Below are 25642 nucleotides of genomic sequence, written 5' to 3' on the forward strand. Positions count from 1 at the left end.
AGTCGGACAAGGCAAGAACAGGACAGGCGAGACATTACAACCATAATCACATACACAATATCGTCTCTCGCCCAACACGGTGCTACTTTGCGAGAATAGAGAGGAGTTCCATAGGTTTTTTTCGTCATTTTTTCAAATATTTGTCTCTATGAATGCTAAAATTAGAATTATATAAAAAAAGATCATAGAGACTGAGTATATTGCATACGATCGTATAACAAAAACTACATAAACGTACGTTGGCGTAATTTCATAGTGAATAATCGATAGTAACGATTATTTAAGTATTAGTCTGATAGCTTATCAAAAACAGCAAGCCATTTTATGTATAAACTATAATAAAAATATATATTTTTGAAAAATGGGATTATATAAATTCTACAATTTTCTAGCATAATGCCAGACTATTATAGACATATATACATTTATTTTAAGCTCGAATATAATTTTTTGTATCATCATTATTTATGAAATTGGCATACAGGCTGTTCCAAATCTAGTAAACAGCGTTAGAGGAGTGAAAAAAAAGAAACTGGACTAGCTTTTTGACCGAGAAGAAACACATATTTGTAGCTCAGTCCGATAATTCTCCTTTACGTTTACTTTGAAATATTACGACTTAAGGGTCGATTATATCAGCGATAAGAATATGAAACTTAAATAAAATTTCTTTAAATACACTCTTGCATATCTCGGAAGTAACTTTTTGAACCATTTCGCGTATTGTCTGATCTAAATGGTTTAAATTTCTAAACCACCACGAACATCGAACTTTTTCAATTTGTGACATCCTATACATTCGATGCCAAAAGTGAATAGCTGAATGTTAATATTTTCAAAAGCAGAGATTTTTATAATGAACTTCTTTTCGTAAACCTTATAATAAAAAAGTTTTCCGTGTGGAGCCATCTTAAGAAGACACGCTGTATAAGTAAAACTATGTATTTTGTGTCATTTATATATGTGTATGTATTTTGTAAGTGTCATTGCAGGCAGCAGCTAGCAAATAACTGCAACTATTTAGGGATTATATAACTGATATATGCTTTAACTTTAATCTATTTTTATTTTTTAAATCATTAATTATTTTTTATTTAGTACCAGTTTGTGTATTAGATCATTATCCTTTTTTTTTTTTATGAAACAATTTCATGGTTGTTGTTACTCATTTTGATACCTAATATTTGCTCTCATAGCAGTTATACCGATTCCAATTTATCTATATTTTAGATATATCAAACGGTTTTTTTTTTCGAGTATAAAAACGGTTTTTACATAGATATTTAATGAATTTCTGTTTGAATAGTTTTAAAATACTATTTATCTGATTATACAGGGTGTATTTTGATAGTAAACTTTGAAGCAGGTAATGTGTGTTTTGGTTAAGAAGATTGAATTCTTAATGTCAAATTCCTTTATGAGGGACATAAATGACACAAATTTTGATAAATGTTAAAAATTGATAAAAATTAGCTTCAAATTTTAAAATCCATAATATTTGTAAGTTTTTTCTCATGGTTTTAGAGGTTATCGGAAAACTATCATTCACATTTTTTTGTGAATTTCAAGCCGATAATTTTTTCTAGTTTTTTCTTTTTTAGGCTCAGGCTTTATGAGTTACGTATTTGACATATATTATGAATATTTTTGAAAAACGTACCTTTTTACTTAGTGATGAATGGTGGGAGTGCAGATAAATTATTCAATATATTAGTTCTAACTATGTAAACAATATTTATTTGCGTTTCCACCATAATGGAATTATTTGAGCGAGACAAAAATTCATTGTTGAATTTTTTTACACTTTATCAAATTTTTTTCGAAACAATATGCATTAAATCTTTCCTTAAATATACGTCCCAAAATTTTAAATTAGTTCTACGTCTAGCAGTGTATTTGTTCAAGATGAAATTAATTTTAAAAGTCAATATATACTAAGAATTTTACAATATTTCAACATAACTATGTTTCTTCGTTTTCGATAAACACGAAATAAAATAAATAAAAACTTTTTGAAAATGTTTGTGTTAAAATGTAATAATTTTTATCAAACTTAAATAAGAGTGATAAATTTTATAAATTACCAAAACATTTCGTTATGAAATAAAATCCTATAAAACAAACCTAATTTAACAAATTACAAGTGAAAATAAACAATTGTATGAGTTAATTATTGAAATACCTTACATAGATGGTGTTGAATATCATTTATTATATTCATTTTATAAATATAAATTAATGTATCATAGAATTGCGGCTATTTTCTTCGAAAATTTTTATAGGATTTTTATTTTCGTTTTTTGGAATCTACATGATTTGAAAAGAATTTTAAACAAACAAATGTTTCGCCGAAAACTGATTTAATAGACAACCTTAATATTATCAAAGGGGTATAATATGAAATAAGAACTGATAGACTCACTATTTGAAGCAATCTAGAAGTTTTCAAATGTCTATCTTTTATAGTTTCTGAGAAAATGGAATCGTAAAGTTTTGCCCTCATATGGACTCTCACGGAAAACCAAAGATATTTTCGAAACAATTTTCAAACAAAAGCTGTTTATTTCTAGATGAGAAACATTTTTTGCTTTCGAAATTTTGTTTTATATGCTACGGTTAAAAATTACCCAATTTCCCTATATTGCTGTTTTATAAACTCGAAGTCACGTTTTTACGTCTTGAAGATGCTAAAAATTTCTCGATAGCTCCATTTTTTTTTGAGTTTTCGTAATGATAGACGAACGAACGAACGAACAAACGGAGATGGACTAATTAAATGATGTTATGAACACCTCTACTAAAATTTTGTTTGTAGCATCAATATTTGGTAAAAACTTGAGATTAAACTTAATATACTCTGATATATTTCTTATATAGAGTATAAAAAGGAATCCTTCAACAAAATTATAAGTTTTATACCAAGTGTTGAAAAATTATAAAATAACAGAGATTGAAATATCTGGCAATACTTTCTGAGTAAATTAAATTTGTGAATATTTACGAAAACATACATCGGACAAATTAGAATCGTAGAATATTTGTTTGTAAGATACGAAGGCGGAAGACAAAGTACCAAAAGTACCCCAGCAGCCTTATTTGGATACATAGAAGTAGACTTTTTAGAAGTGTACAAATGCTGGAAACCTTGGCAATGACAGCTGTAGTAAATAATTCTTTCTAACAATCAATTTTGTAATCTGAGCTTCAAGTGAACCCTTAGGACTTCGAGGCTATGGTTGAATGGTGGGCATCAAATGGTAGATAGGACCAACGCTTTTGAATCTATATAGTTGCAAAAACGAATGACAAACCATGTGACTGTAAGACAAAGGACAGTTTTAATGGTCCATCCAAAATCGAAAGTAACTTTCATTGTCATAAATGTAACTTGTGATGGGTATAACAACAAGAAACAAATATTGGAACTTCCAAGCATTGAAAAAAACAACTGCTTTATTTTAATGAGATACAATTTTTAAAAGAAGCAGGCGAAAATTTGGTTAATTATTAGAGCCCTGTTTTACAAGGTGTTGGAGTGAAGTGTGTGATTTTGAAAATCCTATTAATAAAACTTCTCAACTCTTTTTTCATGTGTACTTTTAACTAAGTATGACTTTACAATATTTTCTGTCCAACATACACTTTTCGGACTCACCTTGTACCCTCTTATTTTGAAAAGCAATTTTTGTATGATTTTCTTCAATTTATAATGCAATTTTCAACTTTGTCATTCTTCACGATACAGAGGGCAGCTGTGTATAATATTATAAGATAAGACGATAAAAAAGAATTTTGCACTCGGAACAAAATAATATACAAACATAAAATAAAATGAAAGAAAAGTGGAACGAAGCGTAATATTACAACGTCTTTGAAACATCTCTCATAAATGTATGTCTTTATGTTAAATGAAAGCTTCAATTTTCCTTTTGAAAATGTCGACAAAATGAGACGACGTATATAAATTGTTGACTTACTATCAAGTACTGTAATTATTATTAGATACATAATATTTAAATACAGAAGAGACTTGACATAAGACGAAATAAGGAGAGAAGAACTACTAGGTAGATCTGTTTGGGTGTTATTACCTACATTTTTGAGATGACATACCTATATCGTAGGGTACAGAGAAAAGAAGAACTTGAGAATCATATTGTTAACTATTTATTATAATAAAATTGCGCGTCTGTAGCACAATAAAGATTACAACTAACTATATTTTCAAACTAATTTTATAGTAAATACAGAGATGTTAATTTATCTTTGTCCCCACTCAGAAATAAAATTTTTTATTCAATTAACTACATCCTGGCCAATTTTAGTGGTTCAAGAGGATAAAGCGTAGCCAACTGGGTGCGTGGAATACCTAAGATATCGGGTTTTATTACCACAATCATAACAAAAATTGATATAATTAATAGTTTATGGTATAAACATTTTACATCATACGCTCAAAATAATTGAAGAGCCAATGTATCCGACGAGGCTCCAAGCATCCAAAGGAATATCCGTGAGCAATTCCTATAACAATTTTATTTTTAACCGTCGATAAAAATAGTACGTTAATTTGTGTTGGTAATGAGGGATCTTTTGAAGTTCTCTTTCATTTTCTTACATATTTTAATGGATACAAACATATTGTAAAAACTCGGTTTTCCGATGACATTTTTCTGGTTTTATTAAGAACTTAGGTACTTACTAGAAAAATTGCAGTTGGACTTTTATAATATTCTGCACCAATGTTATTCTGTCAGGATTCAAGCATCCGTAAGGAAGGATTCTATGCTATATGTGATGGAAATGTGATAAATCTTTTTAAAATGATTAGCTCTATTCCTAATTATCTTCTACGATATGTCAAACGGTGATATTGTGACAACGATGAGGAGAAAAAATAGTAAAATTTTTGTATACGTAAGAAATATTATTGCCTGAATGAATAACGCCTATTAAATTCTTTAATTTTGATTTTTCTAACCATGGCGTTCATGATTGTGGCCAAAAGCCCAAGTTTTCAAGGTCGAACACCAAAAGTAATCATTGCCAAAATCAGAAAAAAACCATGATTCTACAAATTTTTCTTTCTTTGGTTATCAGCGATTTTAATCTTGAAGGACTGATTTTTGATTAAAACTACAAAATATTTTATATAATTTTAATATTGTAGTGCATTTTCTGAAAACATGCCACGTGTCGAGCTCGTTATATTAAAACCACTTGAGAAGGTATTCGTTGTGTGCGTAGTCACGGTAAGGACAATAAATCGACGCCAGCGCTTCCAGTGTAATATTTTGGCGTTAAATGAGGTGTTATGACTAATTTTCAATTCTTTAACAGCAAATAAAACAGTAAATGTCAAATTGAAATTATTGAAAAATAACATTTAAACTTAATTAATTAAAAAATGTGAAAACAAGATACCAATTGCAAAAATATTAGATTTTCAATGTTAGCCATAAATGCAATTTTCACAATTATTTATGCATCCATACAATTATAATATAATAAAGTGATGTATTGTTACCATGGAAAAGCCTCCAATAAAACTCATGCACGGTGCGAATACCAGACTGCTTTTCTAGAGTAACTATTTATAACGGGAACAACGAAAAATTAACACTCTATATTCTTGTTTGAAGTTATACTTATTTTAATAGCACGTAATATGATTGAAGTATACTCATTCTGTATGTTTTGCGATCAGAAAATCAGTTAACGGATATGACACTCTGCTCTGGTGTTCTTAATAAGATTGTTATTTTCACAAAAGATATAATAATTCGAACAATGATGTTTCTCATATTCATCATGTAACTTATGTACATAGAAAACTGATTAGATCACAAGTTTCTAGTTTATTTATGTATACTGTGAATATAGTTTTTGATTTTAGAAACAAAACAACTTTGGGCGAGTGTACTTAGAATTATTCAGAAAGTTATGTATTGTATACAAATGTTTCTTTGAAATTTCTTAATTTAAATAGTTATTATTATTTTGAACTTTGCATAGTCAGATATCAGTATGAAATTTACAAAAATAAAAAATTTATATGATTTTGTAACTCAATATCAGTGACAAATGTATGAAAGGCTTATATTACCCATTTCTTTGAGAAAAGATCTTCTCTTATCGTACAGGCCTAAGTAACTGAAATACTCATTGGTTAATATATTTTTAGGAGCACGAGCGTGGCCAAAGCCTCAAGGTATGCCATTTTTTATTATGAGGTTACAGGCAGGGGGCAACTAAATTTGATAAATAAAATATGGACTTCATTCCAATCATTTCAAGAAAATTATATAAGTAATTAACATAGCAACTTTAAGAGTCTAATACGACATTATTGTATCAAAGATATATTACGAGATTTTAGTCGGTTATTTTAATGCGTTTCGGCTGTAATTGTTGCTTAGTAAACTACTGGGCTTTTTTTTCTTTTCATTTTGTATTTAACGCAGTAAGGTTTTCTTCTTTTTAAATTCTTTTTTTTATTTTACACTTTTTAATTAGAATTTTGATTACCTTATCAATGACACCCCACTTAACATAGTTCGTGTACTTTCATTTTCAATCAATATGTTTGGTCATTTGTGGAACCCAAAAGACCAAACGCGAGAGCCAATTTTAATGATTCTTACTTCAATGAATTTGATCGCTATATTGAATTTTCATTACTGTCATAGCCTTAGGAAGACAAGTTGATTGACGTAATAATAATCAAAATCGGCCAACGCGTTTGGTCGCGCAGTAGCGTAAAAAGGGGCTAATTACTGCGAACTGTATGTATTATCAAATTACACAAATATTATTTGTGCGTCCGTACAATTTGTTTTATGAAACATGTGAAAACAAATAATTGACTGAGTTAATTGTTGAAATACTCTGTAGAGAAAGTGTTGAATATCAGTGCTTGCATTATTTTTTTTTATAAATAAGAAGACTTTAAAAAACCAACATAATTAGTTCGGCCTTTCGGTCCCCATTTATTTAGTTTTCGAAAATTTAGAACATTTTCGAAAGTATTTTCTAGAATTTTTTTTTCGAGAAAGTTTCACAAGGCACAAGTTGAAGGTACCTGAATTTTCAACTCGTTGTCTTTCATAGTTTTGAAGAAATAGACACTCAAATTTAATTCTAATTTGCGTCATCGCGGATAAACAGTGGCATTTGCGATGTTTCAAGCAAAAATTTTTTAATAAGTTTCAAGCAATAATTTTTCTAAAAATTTTTTATTACATTTAAACTTTTGTTCTATCTGGTTTATAAGACCCAAGACCCAATTGACATATTGCTCGTAGCATCAATATTTTTGTTGAAACTTGGAGCTAAACTTATTATACCTTGATATATATTACATATATACAGGGTGTAAAAATGGGAATACCAGAAACCCTAATCGGATATAAGAAGAAAAAAAATGATCAAGTCAATCACAAATTATTTCAATTCTTTTAATATAATTTAATGAAAACATTTGTTACAATGAATTCAATCAAATGGGTATCAGGTACATTCAATAGAGGTTTCGTAGTTATTTCAAATACAATATTTAACCGAAGTAAAAGATAGACGCTATTTATTTTCATCTAGAGACGGAGGGAGCTACACCAACATTTGTTTTGACTTCTTGGATCTTCAGAAGCATAGCCTATAGCATTTTTCAGTAATTTAATGAAGAGTGTTCTTAGGTATGTTTCAAGTGCGAGTTTAGGGTTCCGTACTCAAAAAAATTAAAAATTGGCCATGCTCCTCAAAATATGCTCAGCTTTTAAAAGGTTTTAAGGACAAAGGTAATTTAATGAAGAGTGTTCTTAGATATGTTTCAAGTGCGAGTTTAGGATTCCGTAGCCAAAAAATTTGTCGGGAAAATTTGAATTATATGCGTGGTAATCTTTATCTAATGGTGTACCCGTTTCTGTTAAACTTGTCCGATTTTTTCATAAATTGGTTAACTTTGCGTTATTATATCTTAACAATGAAAAAGTCAATAATATTTGTTTCTTATATCAAATATCAACAAAAATCCTTCAATGAAGAGTTTTTAGAAAGTATCTGGCACTTAGTTTTTATTAAAAAACTGGTGACTAAAACCAGGCTAGACAAATAATATATTTAAGTATCTATGTGAAAGGTAGTGGGGGGCACAAATTTAAAAAAAATATATTTTTAATTTTGTCTATATCAATTTTGTATTATATTATAACTTGACGATATAAGACGAAAAGTAAGAGTAAAATTTTTCGATATCTGGAGTAATTTTCAAAATATCGAAGATTGAAAAATTTCTTTAATTATTCAGCTTTCGCTATTTCGAAAACCAAGGCAATGTATTCTTATTTTTCGTCTACATTCATGAAGTTATAACAAAATTCATCATCAAAGTTAATAAATTTCAACCCTAAATTCACCCTGCACTTATATCCTTTAAAGGGACGGAGACACTTGGTTTTTTTCTTTTCTATTTCATTGCTTATATGCTTACTTTCTATTAAAAGTTTTATTTGTTTAATTTGTTTTCATTCATTCCAAGTGAAAATTATCAAAAACTTTCAAAATATATCCTTTTTTGAGATTCCTCCCTAAGAGCCCATGTATTTTATATCGATTTTCAATGACTTTTTCTTAACAATTTCTTTGAGTAAATGTCTGTCGATACAAAAATTTTGAACCTTTAAATCAAACATGGTTATCATGCTCAAGAGATAAAAAATATCAAAAGTAACTTACTTTCTTTTTATTGTGTACTCATTCTCACTGCGTGTATTTTATGAGCTTACGCTGCTATTATTGGTACGGAATTTTGAAATACATATACATAAAAAAATAACACTGACAATGTTTCCAGAGTTTTATTAAAGATAATAATTGAATTTAAAAAGATGGTACTGTATGTTTCCTTCAACGATGAAATTTAATTAACTTCATCGCCCCAGTTTATTTTCACCAAGTATATAAAATATTAGATCATTTCGAGTTGAATGAGACAGAACCAAACTGATGAAACAAGCAGGTGAGAAACAGGGTGAGAGAATATAAGGTAAGCAGGACACGCTATTATTTTCAATTCCTCTATGTTTATTCTATGTATGTGAATTGTGAACTACTTTTTCTTCAATTGTTTATTTTTGAATGTACAATGTTTATTTCATCAATTGTATTTTTAAATCATCAGCGAGTGATGCGGTTTGCCAAAGCACAATCTATACTATCGTACAAACAGGAAATTGGTTGTAGGTATTCAGAAGGAATAATGTTATTTTGTAACGTTTTACACAAACATTTTCAGAATTGTTATTTTTACTTGGATGTATAAAACCATACATCACATTGTTCGTTCGATCTGGGTTGGTTAGAATATTAATGTCTTGAGACAACAATCGGTACATTTCATTGAGTTTGTTTGGATTGTTAAACATATTCTATTTTCAATCAGCTTACTACACAATTCTATTATCTATTATTACAAGGTGAACAAGTATTGTGAGATTGGATTGGTGTTTTTTTTTTGAATTTAATAAACGATGAAGAAACGGGAATGGTAGCAAACAGCTTTGATTATCTCAACGTAAACTAAAAGGCCATGAATGAATTTTAGGATTTACTTACATCTTTCGCAATTCTTGTCCCAGTATTAATGGTTGCAAAACCCGCGTCAAACAAATTTCATAAAAATGTACTTAGGCAAATAACTGACTTCTTTAGTTATTTCCGAACCTCGCATGGTAAGAAATGTATGGCGTTTATTACAATGCTGGTATGGTATAGAGACAGATACAGTATCTATGTTAGCATAGGTAATATTACAGTATTTAATTGGGCTATCCACCGGAAGTATTTGGGGTATCGTCAACCAGTAAGGGCCTGACTCTCCTAGTGCACTGACTCGTCCGCCGTATCTATTGCTAATGTTACTATTCCCTCAATGGTCAAAATCAAATCAATCAAATCAGTATGGCGTTCACATCGATACTGACATAGTGATATAAAAAATTTTTTACCGTGTGTTGTAGCAGTATAGAAGAAAGTTTAGAAGAAGATCCGATTGGCATATTTAGTGCTGTAATAAACATTAATAAACAAATGTATCCTGCCTCTGTTATAAGTCATAATTGAGAGCCGTAGCATAAAATATCTACGACTTGAAGTCAAAAGTACTTCGTTTCAAGGTCATTGACCGTATTTGAACAAATGAATCGCTTGGTACTTTAATACAGCCCCAAATATACGTATACCGTGGTTTTTTGGGGGTATCTGGCGCAATCCTTCATTGAAGTAGTTCTGGACAAAAGATTTCAACAATTTAAGGTATCGAGGTTCAGAAGTAACTAGAGAAGTACGTTTTTTGCCTAAGGATAAATGTTTTTGAAATATGTAAGACGCGGATTTTGCAACCATTAATACTGGGACAAGAATTGCGAAACATGTAAGTAAAGCATTAAATGCATTAATGATCTTTCAGTCTACGTAGATATAATCAAGATAGACATCAAGAAATTTGGAAACAATTCCAAAAGTATAGTTTACTATGAGTAGGTAGTGGAAAGGAACCTATAGCCTCGAATAGCGCTCAGACGTTTGAGAGGTATAATAAATAAATGAATTGGGTTAACTGCAGCAAAACCAATGTTCTTCGTCAGTGCTGATAGAGTAAGTAAGCAATATAGGATGCTTTTAGTATTTTTATTTTATAGACTTTGTCTACGCAAAATGGTTTTAAAATTTTTTATGATATAGATTCATATTATTTAAAAATATGCTGATTTTTTATTTTCAACAAAATTAAGCATGTTTTTTCATTTTAATGTTTTTTTCTAAAATTCACTATTTAAAAAATATTTTTCATCATTTTTTTCTATTAAAAATATTTTTTTCAAAGGATGAGTAAAAAGGCTCAATAACTATTAATGTATTTTAAAAATGAGTATTTCAAAAATTTCGTTGATAAAAACATTTTATGATTTCGGTCAAATAAACAAGATAAAAAAAAATTTTCATTGAAAAAAATTACAAAATAATATTTTTTTTTGATTACAAAGTGTGAAAAATATGATTAGGTCAAAATATAAATATTTACGTGCTGTATATCAATTATTCTTCAACAAAATTATACAAAAAGAGGTTTTTTTTATTACCTTTTATACCTTTTTATTATTAGAATGTATCAATTAAAAAACAAAATAATACTCACTCAAGTTGCGCTCTGCATTATCCACAAAAGTAGGTGAAACATGAAACAAGAAAGAAAAAAAAAACAATATTAGCATTAGTAAAACAATCAACAGTTTTTTGAATAATTATTAAATTTTTATTTATAGTAAAATATTGGATGTGAACAGCCACACATTGCCTATAAATACAGATATATTTTAAAGCTCGAAATTAGAAAAAAAAAACATACGGAGATACAGGAAATACAAAATTATACGGCTCAAAAAATATATTATTAAAGCATAATATCGAAAACTCGTTTTTTTATTGTTGTAATAAATAAGGAGAGAATTTAAAATCGTTTTGTCTTACACAGGACACCCAAAAAATTGCTAACTACACGTATATTGTTTGTTTTGTGGTTAGAATCAAGTATATAAAACGGGTACTTAACAATAGTATTGTTTCCTTCAGGTTACATTGCTTCAATGTACAGGGATGATCTATCTATTTCTATACTGAATGAAAGATACTAGTTGCAAGAAAATACATTCTTAACATGGTATCAAATAAATATTTTCTTAGTTCAAAAAAGTATTTACTTTTGATAATTTTTAAGCTATCAAATACTTATTTTCTACAATTAGGTAGGTGTTATATCGTTAAGTACTCTCATTTCCTCAAGAAATATTTACTTATGTATAAGAAACATCAACAGTTAAGTAAGCGCGTTTTTTCAATTTAATGCTGTAATTTTTATATCATGCATATATGTAATATGCAAGGTATACTAAGTTTAGTCCCAAGTTTGTAACGCTTAAAAATATTGATGATATGAACAAAATTTTGGTATAGGTGTTAAAAAATCTCCTAATTAGTCCATTTTCGGTTGTCTGCCCGTCTGTCTGTCAACACAATGACTCAAAAACGAAAAAAAGATTTCAAACTGAAATTTTTACAGCGTACTCAGGACGTAAAAAGTGAGGTCGAGTTCGTAAATGAGCAACATAGGTCAATTGGGTCTTGGGTCCGTAGGACCCATCTTGTAAACCGTTAGAGATAGAACAAAAGTTTAAATGTAAAAAATATTCCTTAAATATAAAAAATAGCCAACTTTTGTTTGAAACATTTTTTCGTAAACATGAAAAAATGTTTATGAAATGAAAGCCCTCATGTTGACCCGTGAGGGCTCAAATTAAGCGTCAATAGTATAGTATGTATTATATAGTGATATTAAGTTATGTATGTGTGAAATGTATAGGTTTGTATGGAATGTGATAGAGTAATCAACACTGTCTTTGCATGGTATTTCAACAATTTACTCAGTCAATCGTTTGTTTTCACTTGTTTAGGAACTATGTTCCTTAACGGGAGTTCAGTGAATGGGAACTTATCTTGAAATATTAACAATATTTTGAATAAGAATGTGGTCTTCTGGTAACGTTACCCGTTCCTCAATGCGGAATGCCGCCAAGTCGAATTCAACCCTCGCTTATAGTTTTAAACTAATATTTTAATTTAAAAAAATAAATAATTTTTTATTTATTAAAAATACATTAAGTATATTGATAAGAACATAGTTCTTACCGAGTACCCACGACACGTCTGGCTAATTTTCACTGTGTAAAGATTAAACGACAGTGGAATAATAATTACAAATTTTCGCACACATAACATTGGCGCCTAGACCAAGGCGCCAACCTTCTTTTTTGCATGAATAATCTGTAATATTGTTGAAATTAATTAAGAAATTAACAAAAATCCGTTTGAATTTTAAAAAGTTAATTTTTATGTTTATTTATTTTTTGTTATAAAAAAAAGCTAATGCGATAACCACATACATACATACACATCACGTTAACTGATATCAATAAAAGTAAAGATTTTAATATTATTTTATGTTATATACATGAAACGTGATATAGACACACAAACCCCCACGAAATAAACTTTAAAATTTTCTCTAAAGCACAAATACGTGAATATACATATAGCTGAGTTTAAATAAAAGGTGGCTTTTATAGTGAAACTGTCTAAGTTCAATAAAACTTTTCTTGGAAATTATTAACTCCGATACTAACTGAAATCTTAGAAATTGAAAGCTTTTTAAAGCACAAAAACATGGGATAGAATTCAATACATTATAAACGTGTGGGAAAACTTTGGTTGGTAGGTAATAGTTTTTGTAATAGTTAGATATATAATTTTAGTTTTAACATCTTGTTTTCTTGAATTTCTTTTCTGTATTCAATTTGAGGAAGTTATTTCACCAATTTAAGTTTTTTTGCCTTTATTGAAAAATCTCATTTCTTTGTCACGTAAAATATTCCATTCATCCTTAGATTCTACGAGTGGTTTTAGTTATAATGGAAGGACTTTAAAAAATTAATTCTTTCTACAACGAGGAAAGTGTCGTTTGAATTGAGAAAATTTTGGAAGAAAAAATATAATTTGTAAATAATGCCAAAGGCCTGTTTAAAAGAATTGGTAATTTGACAGTATGAACTATAGATCCTTACAGCATTTGACATTAATGACGATAAATAACGAAAAACAGCATAGATATGCGTATGCTATTACATCGTTTCGAGAAGAAATCTCTAGCACCTCTAACTCTATTGCCAGTTTTGCAGTCCCCTTTACTGAGGCAAAAACTTTTAATTTTCTAAGCACCATCATGCATTATTTTATTCGTAATCTACTATTTGATGAAGTATTGATGAAGTATGACTACCTTGTACAAAATATGAAAATCAGAAAAGAAAATTTGTATTTCACTTGTATTAAATCCAGTTAATTTTTGTTGGTTATAAAATTCTGTAGTAAAAATTTAATGGAGAATAAATTCTAACGGCAATACAACTTTCAACTGGTTGTATTGTTGAGTCAACTATTGCACAGGTATTTGCAAATTTTAATCCAATTGATAGGCACTTTTTGTGGTTGTAAACATTTCTTTAAATCAATGAAAAATTCGTTACGAAATGAAACAATAAAAAGTAGATTCCTTAAAAGTTGGTCGTAAAAATTTTAAAAACATTTTAAATATTATTTTCTCTCTGACTAGAAATAATTATATGGCTGACATTACGACCTATGGCTGACATTCGTTACGTTTTCTGGAAACACCTCTACTGTGTCTGCTTTCACTTGATTTTTTAAAGAAACATGAAAATGTTTTAGAGTTTAGGAAGTAGGTATTTTTGAATTGTGATTTAGTGATACCGTAAGGTCAAAAACAAAATATTTGCATAACATTTAGCAGTATATCGAACTGAAACTTATTTAGGATTATTTCATCCAGAATTTTCTTTTCTACATCACTTTATTTTTTGTATGCGGTAATTATTGAACACTATGTTATTGGTAATTAGGATATACATTTATCTAAAGGTTAGGGCGAGGTTTTTTAAAGTAAAAAAAATTTAATTCACGTCCCATTCGTAAATAAAATGTTAATGAAAAGAATTGTAGTATAACTCTTAGAATTTTCAGTTTAATTTTATATCACCAGAGGTGAATTCGCTTAGTTCGATCTTTGTTTTTCTTGTTAGCTACTTTGAAAAATTTATTATGTATAAAGTTTTTTCAAAGTTTTTACAAAAAGGAAACGAAAGAACATACTATTTTTCTTACATATATAAAGTTTTTTTTTTGCTCTTCAAAGAAGTTTTAATTTATTGACAGTTGTACTGTATGTCTATATAACATATTATTATTATATGTAGTTCGTTATGTATATGTAATTTACATAAATTTACATTAAATAACATATACATAAAAGTAAAAAGTTTTTTTTTTTTTGATAGCCTGTATACATGACACATATATCAAGGTATACTTACTTTAGTCTCAAGTTTACAACGCTAAAAAATATTGATGATACGAATAAAATTTTGTAATTTTCATAAAATCATCTAATTAGACCATTTCCGTTTGTCCTCCCGTATTCGTGTCTGTCTGTCTATCAGCACGATAACTTAAAAAAAAAGAGCTATCTGAAAATTTTAAAGTTTATTCAGAATGTAAAAAGTGCGGTTGAGTTCGTAAATGAGAAATATTGTTCAATTGGGTCTTGGGTCCATAATTGGATCCACCTTGTAAACCCTTAGAGATAGAACAATAGATTAAATGTAAAAATGTTTCTTATAAAATTGTAAACGTACGGGAAAACTGTTGTTGGTAGAGAGCAGTTTTTGTAATAGATAGATTTAATGTTAGCTTGCTTTCTTGATTTCCTTTCCTGTATTCAGTTTGAGGAAGTTATTTCACTAATGCAAGTCTTTTTACGGTTGGGTTCGTAAATGAGCAGCATAGTTCACTTGAGGCTTGGATCCGTAATTGGATCGACCTTGTAAACCCTTCCAGATAGAACAATGATTTAAATGTAAAATATTATTCTTATAAAAAATAAACAACTTTTCTTTAAATCATTTTTTCGTAAATATCATTATTTTCCCATGAGGGCACAAATTAGGAGAAAAATTTGCACTTTTAAAACTATAACAGATAGAAAATTAGTAAGTAGTTTCAACTAGTATGTAGCTTCAACTTGTAAGCCTTGTGAATAATAGAGAATACTACGAAAAATTTTCTAAATGTGTTTTCTATAATGAATGGCGGCTGGAAAGGGATAAATGTATTTATTTTTTAAACTTTTCTAATTTATAAAAAATAATGCAAGCACTGATACTCAATACTGTATATTCAGAGTATTTCAACAAATAACACTATTAATTATTTCTTTTCGTTATTTTTTTTTTCTTTTTAAAGTATAAACAGCAAAGAAAGTGGCGCCAATCTGATTTGAAAATTTCAATGTCACAGGCTATAATTCATTTTAAATTATAATATCCAACTTTCGTAATCTTTGATTCAAAATTACCTTGAAAGATTTTTTTTTACAAAAAGTCAAATTAAAAGCATTTTATTCAATTTTAGGTAAATTTGTAGAAAACGATATTGATATTGGTTAAAATTAGTTCCAAATTATGCTTCTCAAGAATGGTTTAAAAATCATATAAACTTCATTCATAATTCTTAAAAATTTCGATAAAAGCAATTTTTCTAGGTAATTTTTTATTTGGCAAAATTGATGCCACCGGCGACAATCGGTTATGAAAATTGGTTCCCCGCGGCCAAGATGTAAGCCTAATGTACTGAGAACGTCTTGAAATAAACGTTAAAATAAATCAAGAATTATTTAACGCTCCGAAAGTTGGAGTTAAAAATGGTTCAGAAACATTACCAGAAACAAACCTTAATCCTTAACACCTCCGTTAGTAAATGCGAAACCTTGTAACCGTTTTCTAACAATGATGACTAAAATTAGAGCCACTTTGTATATTTTTATACTTAGCAAGTTAGTATGTGCACACTTTTATTACTGAATTATGGTAAAATTGTAATCATATAAACAAAGTCTCGCTTTAGCTTTAGAGTAGTTATAAAAATGTCTCTAACACAGGTAAAAAATAAATTAAAAATTTGTTTTATATAACTTTGAAAATTAAAGCTAGATTCTCTTCAGCCCTGAGTAGGTACTTGTCTCATGAACATTGTTACGTGGTTATACCATGTATATATGAAATATACATAGTAAATTATGTTTAGTCTCACGTTTGTAACGCTTAAAAATATTGATACTATGAACAAAATTTTGGTATAGGTGACCATAAAATCACCTAATTAGTCCATTTCCGGTTGTCGGGCTGTCTGTCGTCTGTCTGCCGTCTTTCATCGAAAATTACTAAAAAACGAAAAGAGATATCAAGCTGAAATTTTATATGCTTACTGAGGACGTAAAAAGTGAGGTTGAGTTCGAAAATGAGCAACATAGGTCAATTGGGTCTTGGGTCCGTAGGACCCTTCTTGCAAACCGTTAAATATAGAACAAAAGTTTAAATGTAAAAAATGTTCCATATATAAAAATAAACAACTTTTGTTTCAAACATTTTTTCGTAAAAATCACTGTCTACCCACGAGGGCGCAAATTATGCGCAAATTGTATAGTATGTTTTATATGGGTATATTAGTTCTATGTGTCTTACATATATGTATGTGTAATGTGACAGAGTTAGCAACACTGTCTATACATGGTATTTCAACAGTTAACTCAGTCAATTGGTTGTTTTCACTTGTTGTTACATTAAATTGTGTAACTATTGTTTAAAATCATTGCTGGTAATTGTGTCGGAGTATACAAATTTTTAAGATTCGGATTTTTAACTCTAATTCTGGATATTGGTTCTAAAATTGATTAATAGTTTATAATGAAACTTAAGGTAGAAAATGACTAAAAAACTAAGACCGTAGACCACGAAAATATTATTAACGAGCATCGAAAACGAGAAAGATAATTGCAAAAGTAGTTTTCAGATTTTCGTACTCAAATGGAAAATACAACACTACCCTGTTATCATTTTTGGTGTTTATCCGACTGGTAAACACAATTCGTGATTTAATTAATGAACTGTAACGATAATAAAAAAGTAGTTCCAGAGGAATCTCAAAGTGACTTCACTCGGAGACTGAAGAAAAGTTCAAATAAAACCATTGTAATTTTAAGTGAGTGAATAGAAAATGTTGAACAAGCACATTAATTTTCGATAATGTTGCTCCTCCATCTTCTATAGATTAAAAAGTATAAAACTTATACTTTTATAAATTAAATTTTTTACATTACGTTAAAACTGACGAAGAGTTTTGTAAATACCTGAATTAAAAAGATAAAAAATTCACGGAAGTTTCGTCCACCAAGACAAAATCAAAAAACGATTATTTATTATTTGTAATGATTGAATAACTAAATAAATCCGTTCACTAGTGATGTAAGATGCATTCTAAAGTTAGGTAATTAATGTACAGATTAAAATTTGTAATTTCTGTCCAAAATAAATAACAAGTGAAATTTACAAAATTTAAAAAACCCCCTAAAAGTTTTTCGGGTACGGAACTCACAACATTTGAAGCATATCTAAGAACATTATCCGTTAAATTACCCTTTTCCTTAAAGCCTTTTCGAATCCAAGCCGGTTTGGAAGATTATCGCCAGTTTTTTGGGGTACGGAACCCTAATTTCCCACATAAAACATAGTATAGAAGAATCGACATTTAATCACCTTTCAGACAAAACAAAAAAAAAATCAAAATTGGTGTATCCGTTTAGGCGCTACCATGCCACAGACAGACAGACACATACACATAGCGGTCAACTTATAACACCTCTTTTTTTTAGTTCGGGGGTTAAAATTAGAGTATACTGTAAAATTACAGTGCAACGGCCTATCAACTTAAAAAATTAAACTATGCACAAAAAAACATATTTTTATTTGTCAATAAAAAACCCATATAAAATTCCGTTTAGAGAAATATGAATACATAAACAGGAAGAAATTTAACACCCAGTTTTAAAATTAAAATTACATGCATAATGTAATTACAAAATAATAAAAAATTACCAATAAAAAAATAAAATAATAAATTTGATAAATTGAATAAAAATTTTATTTAATTTATAAATATTTTTCACCTATAAAGCACTTTGTTTTTTATCTCAATAAAATTTTATTATTAAACAATAAAAAACAATGAAAACAGGCAAAAAACATAAAAACATATAATAACAAAATTGAACGATATTATTATTACATTGATAGTTTAGATCGATCGGTAATATAGTTTTTACCATTATTATTGTGAAAACTGTAAAATATTATTTTTAAGTTTATTGTTTTGTTGTAGAGTATATTTTCAAAGCTGTAAGGTCACATTACAGTGGCTGTCCTAGAAGGAAACTCACTTGACTTTAAGAGTAACAAAAATACTTTCACATCACAAAAGTTCATATCAGAGAGGTCCTCAAAGAATGACATACCAAAGTGATTTGTCCGTAGAATTAATACCATAGAGCTGTTAAACTTAGGAAACGCAATGTGTGAATTCTTGACCGTAGTGACAGGTGTAGAAAGACAGTTATGCGCGCCTTCTCTACCTGCCTCCCTAGAGATATTCGCGCCTACTTTCTCTGTCTTCTCTCTGCTGTGATCATCCGTTTGTCGACGACTTTACAGTTCTAGGGTATTATCTCTATGGATCTCTGCAGTAACATAGAGGATAAGTCATGGTTTCCACTTCGTATCCTTTTTCGCAATTCCTATAATAAAAAATAAAATGGGGTTTAACCCTCGTTTCCCTGACGTACAGGCCTATAGCAGAGGCCACCCACATTATTATTTGTTTATCTTTATTTCTTCTAAATCCATATATACAATAACATTTATGACGTGAGTGGAGTCGGTTACTTCGTTCTTATCCAAGCGACGACAATGTGATCAATTCTACCGCCTCCTTAATTATAATTTTTCACACTGCCGCTGAATGGATTCGAACCCGCAACCTTGGTCAAAGTAGACAAAAGGTTAAAGCCTATCGCTTTAGACCGCTCGCCAGTTAGGCTCTCAGTTCCTATAATAATCACAAAGTATTGGTAGAACCAAGCGTCCTGTAAAATAAAGAAATATTTTCGAAATTCCTCTGAAAATTAAAAGATTAGGTATCTTGCAATATCACTTTTCTTTCTCTATTTAATTTTGGCTTTTGAACATATTTTTATTAACTTGCTTTTTTAATATCCAGGTGAAATTTTGTAACTGATTTTAAAATAACTTCTAGATGAACTAGAGACTTGAAATTTGGACCTTAATTCAAAAGTGGATGTCAATGCATTCACATAAACTTAAAAAGCAAAAAAAAAAAAAAAAATTAATAAATAAAAACAATTTTTATGTAGTAATTAAAATACTTGTAAGATTGGAAACGAAAACGTAGTGTCTGCATTTTTTTTCATGTGATAAACCAGAAATTTGCAGTTTACAAACACTTCTTTCAAATCCAGCTTGTGTCCGTCAGCTTCCAAAAAATTTAAGTGTATAAATTTCAAAGACTACAAAATTTGAAAGGTACTTTGACTTTAAAATTTTTCACCACTATCTACCGGGACTTTTTGTTATTATATTTTTTGGAAAATTTTTAATTTGTATCATGTAGCAATTGTTCACATTAAATGGATTAGTTTTCTTTTTCTAATGAGTTTTATAGCTCCCTTAAGTAATAAAATAAAATTTTGCAATGCACTGTAGTCCTTCATTTTTTGTTTATGAGGATTTTATTTTTATTATAATAATTTTTCGTAATAGGTTTCAAATCTGAAACTTTTATTGTACCATGCCATGATAATTATTAAAAAAACCATTTTCTATTATTACGTAAAAAGTTTAATCATTCAATCATTTTTAGCACATGGTAAAAATGTATACTCACAAACAGTTAGTATCCTTTTTAAAATAATTTCCAAAATAATTTAAGTAACAAAATTGTTGTTTGTAATTTTTTATTATTTTTGAAACGTACAAAAAGTTAATTTTAAAAATATTTTCAACAATTTAAAAAAAAAAAAAAAGTAGAAAAGTTTTTAACACAAAGTGCAATTTATTTTAAATGAAAGAGCAATAAAGTGCTTCAATTACGAGTATAAATAATTTTTTTCTAAAAAGTATGCATGTCACGCGAAAATCAAATAAATATTATTGTTTTTGTACTACGCGAGTTAAAAACACTGTCATAATAAACTTGTTTAGCACAAGAATTAGATATAATTTTTCTTTGTAATTTTCAAAATTATTCTTTTAAATTTATGTGATATGAACAAATAAAAATATACAATACCGTACCATAAGTTAACTGTTTTTCAAGGCTTTTAAAAGCATTCATTATAATCGTTTTTTGTTTAGGTAAGATTGGCTTGATGAAAGAACGAATTTTCAAAAAAATCGTTTGAGTTTGTGTGACTTTAGTTTGCACACTAAGCGACAAATTATTTTCTTTTAAACCCCCGAACTAAAAAAAAGGGATGTTATAAGTTTGACCGCAATGTGTGTGTGCCTGTGGCATCGTAGCACCTAAACGGATGAACTGATTTTAATTTTTTTGGTTTGAAAGGTAATTTAACCTAGAGTGTTCTAAGCTATGTTTCAAGTGCTAGTTAAGGATTCCGTTCCCTAAGAATTTGTCGGGGGTTTTCTAAATTTTGTAAATTTCACTTGTTAAACAGTCACATCTTCACAAAGTAATTTGAAGAAGCGTAATCTCACAACATATAAATCTTGAACAAACTTAAATTTTGAAATTCGAAAAGCATCTGCGCTAGCAAACCTTCGGTTATGCTGCATTTACTCATGCACAATCGATTTATTATTAATATAAATTATAGTTTTTATTTTAGTTTTAAAATGTTATTACCCCATTATATAATTTAAGATTTTTCGATTAAAATTGACCTACAAATTCAATGTTATCAGTGCCCATATAATTCTTTTGCAATTGGATTTATTGATTTTATTTAACCCTGAGTAAGCTTGTAAAAGATAAAACCACCCGTATTAGTATACAGTTTTAACTACCAATTCATCCGCCAGGAATTGTTGATTTCATTATGATAATAATTGGGAAAGAAAAATAATTTTTAATAGGGAATGGTTTATAAACCATACAAGTACTTTAATTTTAGGGCATTAATAAATCAGACGAGGTCGAAAAATGTAGAGTACACCACAGATTGAAACTGAATTTATAATGTACCCAGAAAGTTTTTAATATAAACAATATTTACATTATACTTACATAATATATTACTTACATCATTACATATACATACAGTACCGTATCCACAGGAAGCAATGATAAGGGACCAAAAATTACGTTATATACTATCCATAGTTATACTCACATAATTAAATGAGAATTTAAACACATAATGAATGGAATTTTGGATTTAAGTTAATCTGAAGATTAATAACTAGATAAAACTTCTATTACGCTCCTGTGTGATATTATGTATTTTGTATCATATGTTGATAACGTTGGAAGATGTACACTTGTTGTTAAATGATTTGTAATATTAATGATGTAGGAAATACTTTTTTGGGAAAATTTACATATATATTAAAAATATATGGCGAAAAATGTATATGATATTGTGTTCGTTGTCGGAGATAATCAAAATATGATTTTCAATGTAAACACATATCATTAGATTTAGGTTAGTAGCTTAATTCATCAATACAAATTTATGTTCGAATTATTGTTAAGTCCGTAGGATCACAAAATTAACGGATTTTTATCACCGTTAAGTTTTTGTATATGTGTTCTTTATTATATGTCTTTGTGATCAGTGCTTTTTCACAGAGCACAGAAAATCAATCTGAAAAAATTTTGTGCAGGCCTTATTAAAAATGAATAACTTCAGTTAATTGTTTTACACTAGTAGTAAGGGAAATTTTTTTACAAGCGAAATTTACAAATTTTTAAAACCCCTGACAAATTTTTCGGGTACAGAACCCTAAGTTCGCATTTGAAACAAATCTAAGAAAAGTCTCCATTAAATTGTTTTTTTCCTTAAAACCTTTGCCAAACTGAGCCGATTTGGAAGATCATCGCCAATTTTTAGTTTTTCGGGTTCGGAACCCTGGATTCGCATTTGAGCTAAGAACACTCTCCATTAAATTACCTTTAAAAAAAACCAAAAGACAATAATAATCGGTTAATCCGTTTCGGCGCTACGATGCCACAAACAGACACACATACATAGCTGTCAAACAGCCTTTTTTTAGTTTGGGGCTTAAAAAGAAAGCTGTACCGTCTATGAACAAACCAGAATATTTTGACCGATATAAAATATCTATACGACCTTTTGGTGAGCAGAAAAAAATTCAGAAAGAAATTGTTAATTTCTGATTCTTAATTTGTATATAATAATTTAACGGTAAAAGATAATAGGTCGTAACAAGTCCCAAAAGAGGTATTTTGTTAAAATCTTATTTTTTTGGAATGAACTTTGTTCCGTCGGACGCATAGTTTTTTTAAAAAAAGTCAAAAAACGTCTAAACAATGAAAATTGCTATTCAAAATCGTCAAGAAAAATAGTCAATAAACAAGTCTCCTTAAATTTCTTACGGAAATGACTTATTTTGACTTCAACACAACTAGGCTATTTTATCCACTTTCAATGATTATCGCAGATACGTGATCGTTATAACTTTGCATTCTCGAGAAATCATTGGGACCCATTATAAGACTTACCGTATGAGAATAAAATAATAATGTAGCTGTATTTTTCGATGCAAAAGCTCTTGGACTACTACTAAATGTTGTTAAAACTCTAGACGTAAATACTATGTAATACTATTAAGTATTATGAGTTATTTGAAACTATTTGTTAATTAAAATAATAAATAAATATATAAACAGAGTAAATACATAATTAAATTGTAGATTTATTTTATTATACAGTGTGTTTGCAAAATTCAAATTTAGATCTCGTTAAAAATGACAAAAAATAATCATTCGAATATTGTATCAGCAATATTATTTTTGTCTAAAGAATTTTAAACGTTTTTAAAAACTCATAGGAAAACATCAGATCTGCTCAAAAGCTCTCGTGACCTCGAAAGGAAGTTATTGTAATAGATTTAAATATCCCCGTACCTACAAATTTTCAGCATATCTTTACGTTTCATATTCAAGACAATGTATTAAAACTACTTGATTGAAGAATGTATGCATGTGTGTGACATTTTTTCGTTCACGATTTCTCGTAAATGGATGGTGATATTGATTATGTCAATCTTTGCATAATAGCATCCAGATATGTTGAAGACTAACAAAAGTAGCACGTACAAATTGGCGTGTTTGTAGAGGGACAGATAAATAAATTCTGAAATCTTTCTGTTAATATTAGGTAATTGTCCTTGAAGCTTTGTATATTATATTTGAGATTAATCGATGCACAAGTATTTAGGTTTTTGAAGCACATTCTTTTAGCCAATATTTCAATCCCTTACTCTACTATATTATGCATTATTTATACATAAAAATCACATGAATCACTCTATCTATCTATTAAAAAAAACGCATCAAAATCCGGTGGTGTAGGGATTATAGGAATTAGGCACAGGCAGGCAGAATGAAGCGACTTTGTTTTATACTATGTGTTGATTAAAATCTAGCTCGATCCAAGGGGAATTCCGCAGTGTGGTACCAGTGGCTAAAAAACGGACTAGAGAAATAATATACAGTGAGTAATATACTATATTTTTTATAGTCAATTTTGCTACAAATATGACACACAAATTACTTAATAAACCAACTTAATCTTAATATTATTTCTGTAACCTGTTTTTTCCTAAGCGGTACATTTTTGACTGTGCGCGATAATCTTTTGAGGGGCTTATTATGGAGTTGGATAAAGGAAAAGGAAGATATCGCCATGTGACACAAAAGCAGGCTAGAGAAATATAAGACATAAATAAAAAGTAAAAGCACAGCTTTATTATGAGGAAATAATCTATATTGCAAGGTTAAAGATAGTTTTGGAAGATTTTTTCTATTTCTATCATCGCATCGGATCGCATTCACATGAACAGCTTGTTAATTTTTATATAATTACATATTTTAGTAAATATGATTGTAAGAATAGCAGAAAATTTAATTCTTACAATTGTTTCGGATTGAATTTTTGCATTATACCTGTCTGATACATTTTCATTAGCGATATCATTTCAGTTTTGTGACACCCAGTTTTTAAAATAGTTAAGTTCTCATAATATTTTATCTTAGTTAACAAATCCCAAAATAACAAATAACATTTGTAAAGATTGTAACAATGTACGTGGATGCAGCAGTAAATTTAGGAAGTTTACAACGAAATTATAAACATAATAATCTCTATATTAAAGTAAAACATATATCAATTAATAGAATTGAAATTAAACAAAGAATTATTGTTATATATTTGATTTAATTTCATAATTTTATTTAATATATTTATTAACATATTATCTTTAACAAATCCGGTATTCACTACAATATTTATTTAAATAATAGTTTATTTGATATATTTTGATACTAGTTCAACAAGTGAAATTTAAAAAACTCCCGACAAATGCGATTTATTTTTTGAAAATCGATTTTTGGAAAATTAACTATTAAATGTTCTCAATCAAGTCGGTTCAACCGTTAAGGGCTACGATGTCACTGAGAAACACACGGACGCACAGATAAACAACACTTTAAACTTATAACACATTGTAAAATTAGATTAAATGTAACAAGTAACTTCTCACTTATAAAAATTGTCTCTGTATTATATCGTGAAATCATCTTCATTTTGAGATGGACTTTTGAGCTTTGTTTACAAGAAAACTGATTATTGTTTAAAAAAATAAAACTCTGAATGTTTGAAGGTTTGACGCTTGGTTAGTTGATCTCAAAAAATATTATTAAATTACCCAAAATTCTCTCAATTTTTCAATACCTCGAAAAGACAATAAAATTATTGCGACCTCTCTGTAAGGCCTTTAAATAATATAAAGAATTTGAATTTTGGTTTAAAATTAAGTGTCTCGACTTTGAGTTGAAAGATGGAAGTTAC

General features: G+C 28.7%; 1 protein-coding gene across 7 annotated transcripts in view; it reads right to left on the minus strand.

Moving 5' to 3' along the window:
- The window catches only part of LOC123300471 (synaptotagmin-7), a 979245-nt gene that overhangs the window by 32899 nt on the left and 920704 nt on the right, over window positions 1–25642 (minus strand). For all 7 annotated transcript variants that reach the window (XM_044883050.1, XM_044883051.1, XM_044883049.1 and 4 more), the window contains one exon: window positions 11195–11206. In XM_044883050.1, the coding sequence (XP_044738985.1) occupies window positions 11195–11206 (12 nt within the window). The remainder of the gene's footprint in view (window positions 1–11194; window positions 11207–25642) is intronic.

This window comes from Chrysoperla carnea, chromosome 5, assembly GCF_905475395.1.
Source record: "Chrysoperla carnea chromosome 5, inChrCarn1.1, whole genome shotgun sequence".
Classification (NCBI taxonomy): domain Eukaryota; kingdom Metazoa; phylum Arthropoda; class Insecta; order Neuroptera; family Chrysopidae; genus Chrysoperla; species Chrysoperla carnea.